We start from the raw sequence: 8,813 nt of genomic DNA on the forward strand, positions 1-8,813 counted from the left end.
TGTGCTACCTGAAAGAACTCTGGCATCCGCTGAGCAGAATATTGCTACTGAGAGGGTGGATGGCCCAGATACTCTGAACTGTGAGGGATGAGCAGACCACAGTAAATAGGAAAAGAACGACAGTTTCAAATTTCCTTTTTTTTATTCTAAATAAAAACCACACTTTGTGCTGAACAATGGAATATAAAAGAATCAGATGTACAACGATTTTAGACATCTACTATTTGAGAAAAGAAGTTTACAAAATATACAAAACTTTACAGCAATAGATAGTAAACACTTAAATATTAGGAGGTCAGTACTTATTAATTTAATGGAAGGAGTTAAATGTCAACAACTCTTCTCAGTTTCATAAGAGATGTAGCTAGTAGAGGTGGGAGGGGAGGGGGGACTGGACAGGGGAAGGGTGTTAAAGAAAACATCCAAAGTAAAAGTTCCATTTTCATTCTGATATGACGTTTACCATGAGTAAGCACATTGAAACAAACGCTGTGTGCCCTGCTTCCTGATTCGTTCAGTGCAGGATTTAGGGAAAAGGACACACGAGGATTCCCAGATGGGCAGATTTCTGCACACAGCCCACTTCCATGCCAACAAAATCACGTCCGTATATGAAGAAGTGTAAATTCACTTCCAAAGTTGAATAGTCTGAGGGTCGGAGGGTGATAGGGCACAGCAGATGGTCAGAAGAGGAATATTCACCAGCAGCAAAACCTGACTGGGGAAAAGATCATTAAACTCAGAGGTTTCCTAGAGACAAAAGGGTACTCATAGACTAGAAGAATGTCAAAAAGAATTTTTACCTATTTCTTGACTCCCATCCCCACCTCCTTTCTTCCCAACTGGCCATGAACTAGAGACTCCCTGGAGTCTGAAACTTTAGGACCAAACACCAGGGTACAGCAGAGCTTCCCGGCAGGTCCTGTAGCATCAGTGAGTCATGGATGGGCAGAGGAGCGCCACGATACTGATCCCTTCCTCTGGCCACAAGCAGCTGTTTACAGTGTGCCATTAGAATAACAGGGGCTTCCCTGGTGGCTCAGATGGTAAAGAATCTGCCTGCAATGCAGGAGACCTGGGTTGGATCCCTGGGTCAGGAAGATCCCCTTGAGAAGGGAATAGCTACCCAACCCAGTATCCTTGCCTGGAGAATTTCATGGACAGAGGAGCCTGGCAGGCAACAAACAGTCCATGGGGTTGCAAAGAGTCAGAACGACTGAACAACTAACACAAGAACATTACGAGTATCACCCTTTCCCTTAGGAAAAAAGATGAGAATGGCCTTGTGTTTGCTTTAATGCTCTAGTTGCCACAAAATTCTTAATAGTTTTTAAACAAAAGGCTCTATAAATTATATAGCCAGTCCTGAGTACTGAACAAGAAAAAAAGGTGGGGGATGAAAAAGAAAAGACATTCAAGGATCAAACAGAACGAACCTTGGAATGATACAGCAGAAGACCGTGCTAAACTGGGCTCCAGGGCAGAGGGCAACACAACCCAATGAACAGACAATTGAAAATATTTTAAATTCAGAATAAAATTAATACCTTCCACCAGGTATCTTAGAGTGCCCTTTGCCACAATATAGTGTTTCAAGTAAAAGAGTGCAGAAAAGAGTGGCTGGTGGCAGAGGAAGCAAACATGACTCCAAACAGAGGAAGGGTTGAGGTGTGAATACGGGGGACACATGGGGGACAGTGTTTGGTCAATGAGCCTCATGAGCTACTGACCCTGCTACATGTCTGACTGCAGCCAACCAAGCCACCCTGGTTAACCACTTGGCCTCAGGAGGATCAGGGGGTGCAGTCTTTTATTTAGTGTTAGGGGTAAAGTTTCAAGGATTTGCTTTTTGGTTTACTGGCAAAAAGGGAAAACTTCACAGTTTCAGGTTAAGTATACAGACTACCCAGCATCAGTGATAACCCTCTGTTAAGGAAAAGGGTTTCTCCAGCATACTGATCCATTCTCAGCTACCCAGCTGGCTTCTAGGGAGTAGCCCCACTCTCAAATCTGGCCATTCAAAACTCAGTCCTCACCCACAATCTGGGAGAAAAAGCACTCAGGCTTGAAAAGCTGAGAAGATAGTTGACTGTGGTCTTTTACACACTTTCCTTCTTAAATGACTAATGGGAAGAAAGGAAGCAGTCAGTCAGGGATGAAAAGTCTCAGCACCGCTTTCTAACAAGAATGTCCCAAGGGAACATTTAACTCATTGGATTCTGATAGTGAAAGCTGGCCACTTGATAAGTCCCTTCAAGTAATGGTCACCTCACTGGACAGCTTTGCACACAAAACTCCAAGGCTTTATTATAAGTTAGGGCTGGGGGGAGATCCGGGGGCAAGTCCAAAAGGGCCCCAGGGCTTTGGTTTACTTGTATGTGTTACTATAACTTCCCAACTTCAGGAAGAATGAGAAAATATGCAAACAGGGCCTTCGTGTGATCTTATCCCCTCAACCCAGTCCCCAACCTACTCAACCACAGGATGGAAAGGGGATAAAAGGTCCAGGGATTTAACAAGCCTCAACTTTCTAGAATTTATATCCATTCCCTAAAGGGCTCCCTGGGTTTATTCTGCAAGACACTTATCTGGAGAGAAAAGCATTTGCTTATTTAAAGGCTTGACCTGTTCTCCCCTAGTTCAAGCCCCTGTTCCCCAAATATCTGGCCAGGACTGTCCCCTGGAATATGGCTACTTGCTGGGGAGAAGCTCATTTTCCTGAAGTCTCTTAGCCAACAGAGATGCTGGGTAATATGTATACAAAAACAAAAATAAATAAATATTAATGTCCAAAAAGGCTTTGTGAGTTAATTAAAACTACTTGCTTGTAAAACAGCCCGGGGTGCTGCTGAGTCCCACGAGGGGCAGGGGCAGGGCCAAGGCCAGGGCCCCCCAGAGCTCGCCTGAGCAGGTGAGGTAGTATGGGTTTTGGAGGTGCCACCTTGTGAGATGCGAGATCCGAGGGCTCTCTCCCTCAAGCCTTCTTTGGGCAAGATCCCCTCAAAAGGCAACTAAGAACAGAGTCAACCAGCAACCCCGACTGGGGTTTACCCAGTCACCTGGAGAGGGCTTGAACCAGCTGTTGGTCAACAGCGCCCTCTGGTGGCCATACAATGACAGATCAGGATAAATCCAGCAGGTCAAAGGTGAGCTGCCAAAACTCTGGCCCAGTGAGCACAAAGTAAACAACAGGTTACCTGACTGGGACAGACAGAATGTACATCCAGCTACTCGGGTCCCTTTAATCCTGAAGGGCTCACAGTCCACCCCTCCACCTCATGGGGTCTTCACATCTACACTATAGGCCAAAAACACTTCTAGGTGGGAGACTGGATGCAAATTAAGGCTGCTGCTTCAGAGACATCCCCACCCTTCCACCAGGAAACTCAGGGTCGAGGGAGGCCAGATGATTGATGACTACATCAAAGTGGCTCCCTGTCTTTTTTGCCCACAGGGAAGGCCTGACATCCTAGGCCACCACTCCGTAAGATCACATTTCTTTGGAATTGAGGGGAAAAGAGAAATCTCCCTTCCTGTCCATCCCAGGCTGCTGCTTTCAGCAGCACTGCAGGACACCTCTTGCGGCTGGCTACGATTCATCCCAAAGCTTATAGACCTAAACAGAAAGCTTTGTCCCCGGTTTGGATCTAGCTGCCAAGAGATTTTACTGTCCAATCAGCAGATTAGAGCCCTGGAACAAGCAGGCCCCTCATCCCTGACAGCTTGCCCCTGCTAAGGGATGGGACCAGGACCCAAGGGTGAGCTGCCTTGTCTTTTCTGAATGACCACATTCCCAAAATCTCTCCTGGCTGGCTGTCCCGGTTGGAGATCCGGCAGTAATACCCACAGTGAAAACCTCTCTCCACCTCCTCTGTTCAGTGAGGCTGTTGGTTGGATTCTTAGCAGCATAAAACCTATCAGTAAACTAAAACTCAAGAGGCTGGGGAAGGGAATCTAGCTGACACCAACTGCCTGATGAGATCCCAAAACCAGCCTCCAAAGAATCAAAGACACAGCCCTCCACGGACAAGAACAGGTAAGGAGGTAAACATGACAGGGCCGCTGCTTCTCAGAAACAGTTAGTGTTCATGTGCTATGTATTCTTTTGTCTTCTTTAAACACAGGGCAGAACAGAATTCCTAGCAAGGCAAAACTGTAACTTCAGCTGGGGCAGGACCAACAGCCATTAGAAAACCAATGTCCTGGCTGCCGCCTGGGAGCTCCCCCTGGCTCTGCTGGGACCCAGTCAGCTGTCTGGGTTCTTTTCTGCTTCTTTGGAATGAATAATGTACATGAAGGTTTGCTCGATGGTGAAGTCGGGTGGGAGGCTGCCTTTGTGCACACCGACATGCTTGCTCATGAGGTTAAGGGTAGAGCTGTAGTGGCCACAGACCGTGCAGCGATACATGAGAGCCCCCGAGTGCGTCTTCAGGTGGCACTTGATGGTCGAGCGGCCTCGGAAGAACTTGTGGCACACCTTACACTGGTACGGCTTCTCGCCCGTGTGGATCCGCCGGTGGTAGTTGAACTCACTCGTGTGGGCAAACCTTTTGCCACACACCTTGCAGCTATACTTGCTGTTCCCGGGTTGGCCCTGCAGCGCCAGTTCCTCACTCAGGAACTCCTCTGCCGGCAGCTTCCGCTTCTGGAGAGCTGGGTTCTGGAGTCCAAAACCAGGCCGTGTGTCAAGGCCACTGCTGCACTTGTGCTGGCTGGCATGGTAGCGATAGGCAGCCTCTGACCTGAAGCTCTGGCTGCACAAGTGGCAGCGGAAGAGGGCATCTTCCAGGCTTTGGTGCACAGCCATGTGCTTCTCCAGGAGATGCCAGTCCACAAAGCTGTTTGCACACACAGAGCAAGAGAAGACAGAGATGCCAAGGTGGGAAAGTGTGTGCCACATGAGGCTGCAGAGGTTGAGGTGGCGCTGGTCACAGACGCTGCAGGCCTGGCCCTTCAGGTTCAGATGGTCAAGGATATGGCCCCGGACCACGTGGAAATCTTTGGCCAATGCCTTCCCACAGGCAGCACATTTCAGCTCCGCAGAGACCACCCCTGCAAAGAGACCCAGCTTCCCAGGCAAGGGGTCGTTGGGGTGGACGATGATGTTGTTCTCAAATATTCCATCCCGCCGGTGGAGGGTCAGTTGCCACTGGGTAAAGAACTTAGTTTCACACATGTCACAGGAGAAGAGGAAAATACCGATGTGGGAGAGAACATGGGTGACCCGGGAGTTCCGGTCCTGGAAATGGGTCTCACAGACCTTGCAGTTGCCAGTCAGCAGGTCCACGTGGTCCCGAGCATGTTGTCGGATCAGTTGAATGTTGGGCTCTAGAACCTTCTTGCATACCTGGCAGGGCATGGCCTTATTCTCTCGGTTTTCACTCTCTCCAAAAGTTAGCTCATCCTCACTGTCGTCACTCAATTCAATCACCTCCTCAGCTGTGCCAATCTCCTCAGTGGGGTCTTCAAACTGCAAGTCGTCATCCCCCAGGTCCTCCAGTTGGAGCTCATCCATCTGCCCAAAGCTTGGGTCTTTGGAATGGTCGCTGTTGCTCAGACAGGAGTTGGTCCCAGTGGTAATGTCTACTGCACTGTCAGGAGTGAAGAAGCTGTTCTTACTGAAGTCTCCGTTGCTCTGGACTTTGTATGGCGGGCAGGAGCTGGTGCTGGTTTGGATGCCTGTGCTGACAGTGCCCAGGACTGGCTGGGTCACCACGCTGGGGACGGATGTGAACGGAGCAGGGGCATCGTGGTCTTCTGTCTTTGGTGGCAGCGGCTGCAGGCTATGGTTAGTGTCACTGGTAACATTTCTCTCCTCCTCTTTATAGTTTCCTCCAGCATCACTAGGTAACGCATAGTTTCTATCAGGACCAAAGTGCTCCCCGCTCCCCCGGAGTTCTCCAAGGGGATGAGGGGGTTCTACTGAGCTACAACTCGGGGTACCAGAGTGGTTCTCACTGGTGCTGGTCAGGGGCTTGGCCACAGCAGTGCTCTCCAGGTCAGGAAAGGTGGAGTGACAGGCCCGGAGGAGATCCTCCATACCCAGACGCTCTGCTACCTCGTAGATGACCCCGACGTTGATCAGGTCCGTGAAGAGTTCTGACGTGTAGACAAAGCTTAGAATCTTCTCAAAGTTGGCAGGGGTGATAAAGTCCACCACATAGGTCCTGGCAGCATCAAGCCCAGTGTTGAGGAAGAGGTTCTGGAAATAGCCAGCCGCACAGGCCAGCACAGCTTTGTGGGCCGGGAAGGAACGGCTCCCCACCACGATGGTGACATCGCACATGGTCTCCGAGAGCCGGCACTTGTTGAGTTCTTTCAGCAGGTTGTTGGGGTGGTTGGTGCTTTGCAGTTTGATCCTCATGCCCATCTTAGCAGCTCCTGTGAAGTTGCCTCCTTATCAGCACAGTTAATCTGCGGATAGCAAAAGGATAAGGTGGATGGCCAAACACATCCTTGTAGGTGAAGAGCTCTGCGGGACAATAGCCCCAGGTAGAGAGCAAGCGTGAATGGACATACACTTGCTCCATTCTGCTGGAGGGGACAATGACAGCAGAAGTGATGGGACAGTGACCTTTCTCCCTGCACATCCCCCAAGACAGAGTGATCACCAAAAAATCCAAAAATATTGAAAAAAATCTGATAAACTGTTCTCTAAGACAGGCCTGACTAGACAGAAGCTAGTGATTTAAAGCCAAAGTAGTCTCTTGATACCTTCTTATATTTCATTACCAGAGCAAATGGTTCAAACTTTTCTCATATTAATTTCCTAATTTCTTCCTGAATACAAGCTTTCCAATCTCACTGAGTATATTCTCTTCCCTTACTAGGCCAAATGCCATACACATACTTGAACACAATTATCAAGCTCCATTAGCTACTGGGGAAAAGATGCTTTATCCTTTCCTTTCCTCTCACGGCTGTGTTCTTTCAGGCCCTAAAAGAAATCACTTGCTTATTCTTGAGTTCCCATCTTTCCCTATCTAAGCTACCTGCCTCCTAGCCCAGGGCCATTCAGATAGTGCTCTATCATACTCTCTGTAGCTTGTGGGTGACGTCAGAGAAGTAAAGAAGAACACAACTATGGTATTTAGAATTACCTAAATACTCTTCGGGTCTTTTTTTCCCCACCCTTTTCAGGAGCTATGCTTATGTTGACCAGAACTGAGAGATTTACCTGATGCCTTGGGATAGGGTTTGGGATAAGGAGCTATCCAATTTACACAGGTAACTCCTAAAGGCTTGCTCAGTACCATTCCCCACCCCACCCCCCCTTTTTGAGTCCTGCAGGCCAGAAAAAAGCCAAACTCGTTGCCCTCTCCTTCAGCCTCACGACTCGCCCTGTGCAACACAGCCCCCTTCTTCCACCTCACCACACTGGACTAACTTCCAACTTTTTCTGGGGCCCAGGAAGCCTCTGAGCTTTGTTGGGTACCAGCGAAGGATCTCCGGGGCCCTGGTGGCCACCCACCAACGGTCAGCAGGTCGGGGCACCGGGAAGCGCGAGCGGCAGTGGGAGGGGACGGAGTCTGAACTTCTGAGAAGGGACCCCAACAACCGCGCGGAGCCACGGTCTCCCTTCTGGAGGGTCGAATTCGGGAGAAGGGCGTTGGATCCGGCTGGGGCACTCCATCTAGGGGGCATCGAGCACCTCGGTCCCTTCCCCTAAACAGCCGGGAATTCCTCAGGGCGACCTCGGGCGGGGGCGAGGGGGTGGCGGCGGGGCGCGGGGCCGGCCGGGGGTCGAAGGGATCGGCGGCGGGGCCGGCGGGGGGTCGGCGCGCGGCGGGGGAGGATGGATCCGGCCGAGGGCAGCAGGCGGGAGGGAGCCCAGCGAAAGCGAGAGAAAGGCCGGGACGAGGGTCGGGCCTCGGCCAGGGCAGCCCTCGGCCCGGCCGCGCTTACCCGGCTCCGCGGGGCCCGAGCACCATCGCCGCCGCCGCCTCACACAAAGGCCCCGGCCCGCCGTGCCCGGACCGACGAGGAGGCGGCGCCGCCGGCCGCGGCCAGACTCTCCATCCGCCGCGCCGCTCGCCGCGCCGGCCCGGGCCTCCCCCACCGCCCGGCCCGCAGCGCCCCCCGCCGTCCCGGAGGAGGCAGCGCCCCCCGCCGCTCGGCCGCAGCGCCCCCAGCCGCCAGGGAGGAGGCAGCGCCCCCACACGGTGGGGCCGGGAGCGAAGCAGGCTGGCCGAAGCCACTGCGCCACCCGAGGACCCCCGGCCCCACTTCTGACCCCCGCGAGGCCCTGGGGCCGCCGCCACCGGGCCCCCGCGGGCATTTGCCAGCCCTCACGACCACCACCACCCAAGCCTGGCTTTTTTTGAAGCACTGATCCTGTAAGTGCTGGACAACTCCCTCCTCGCCCTAGTACCTGGAGAAATGAAAAACGCTATCCCAAGGCTAAGCTTAAATCGCCTCCCCTGTTCTACATCTCACAGTCCCAAAAGTTTACTCTCAAAACGTCTGCTGGTATAGTTTCAGAAACAGTTGTAGGATTGCCACTTTAACTATTTGTCTCCTCCGCTAGGCAGTACGGAGAAGGCAATGGCACCCCACTCCAGTATTCTTGCCTGGAAAATCCCATGGACGGAGGAGCCTGGTAGGCTCCAGTCCATAGGGTCGCTAAGAGTCGGGCACGACTGAGCAACTTCACTTTTCACTTTCATGCACTGGAGAAGGAAATGGCAACCCACTCCAGTGTTCTTGCCTGGAGAATCCCAGGGACAGAGGAGCCTAGTGGGCTGCCGTCTATGGGGTCGCACAGAGTCGGACATGACTGAATCGACTTAGCAGCAGCAGCAGCAGCTAGGCAG

At 51.9% G+C, this 8,813-nt stretch overlaps 1 protein-coding gene across 2 annotated transcripts; it reads right to left on the reverse strand.

Annotated features, from left to right (window-relative positions):
• Positions 1-123: 123 nt before the first annotated feature.
• On the reverse strand, positions 124-8,044 carry ZBTB39 (zinc finger and BTB domain containing 39). Of its 2 annotated transcripts, none has more exons than XM_025283770.3 (2): positions 7,906-8,044; positions 124-6,414 (listed from the first exon to the last, which is right to left on the reverse strand). In XM_025283770.3, the coding sequence occupies exon 2, from the start codon at positions 6,368-6,370 to the stop codon at positions 4,247-4,249; it is 2,124 nt and encodes a 707-aa protein (XP_025139555.3). In that variant the 5' UTR covers positions 6,371-6,414; positions 7,906-8,044; the 3' UTR covers positions 124-4,246. The 2 variants fall into 2 exon arrangements, with proteins under 2 accessions (XP_025139555.3, XP_006077908.3); XM_006077846.4 differs by lacking the exon at positions 7,906-8,044 and adding an exon at positions 7,472-7,617.
• Between the last annotated feature and the right edge of the window lie 769 nt (positions 8,045-8,813).

The sequence above is a fragment of the Bubalus bubalis genome, chromosome 4 (genome assembly GCF_019923935.1).
Source record: "Bubalus bubalis isolate 160015118507 breed Murrah chromosome 4, NDDB_SH_1, whole genome shotgun sequence".
Classification (NCBI taxonomy): Eukaryota; Metazoa; Chordata; class Mammalia; order Artiodactyla; family Bovidae; genus Bubalus; species Bubalus bubalis.

Excerpts from the sequence above, each read along its gene's own strand:
- ZBTB39 (XM_025283770.3), bottom strand. The coding sequence starts at position 6,370 with ATGGGCATGAGGATCAAACTGCAAAGCACCAACCACCCCAACAACCTG.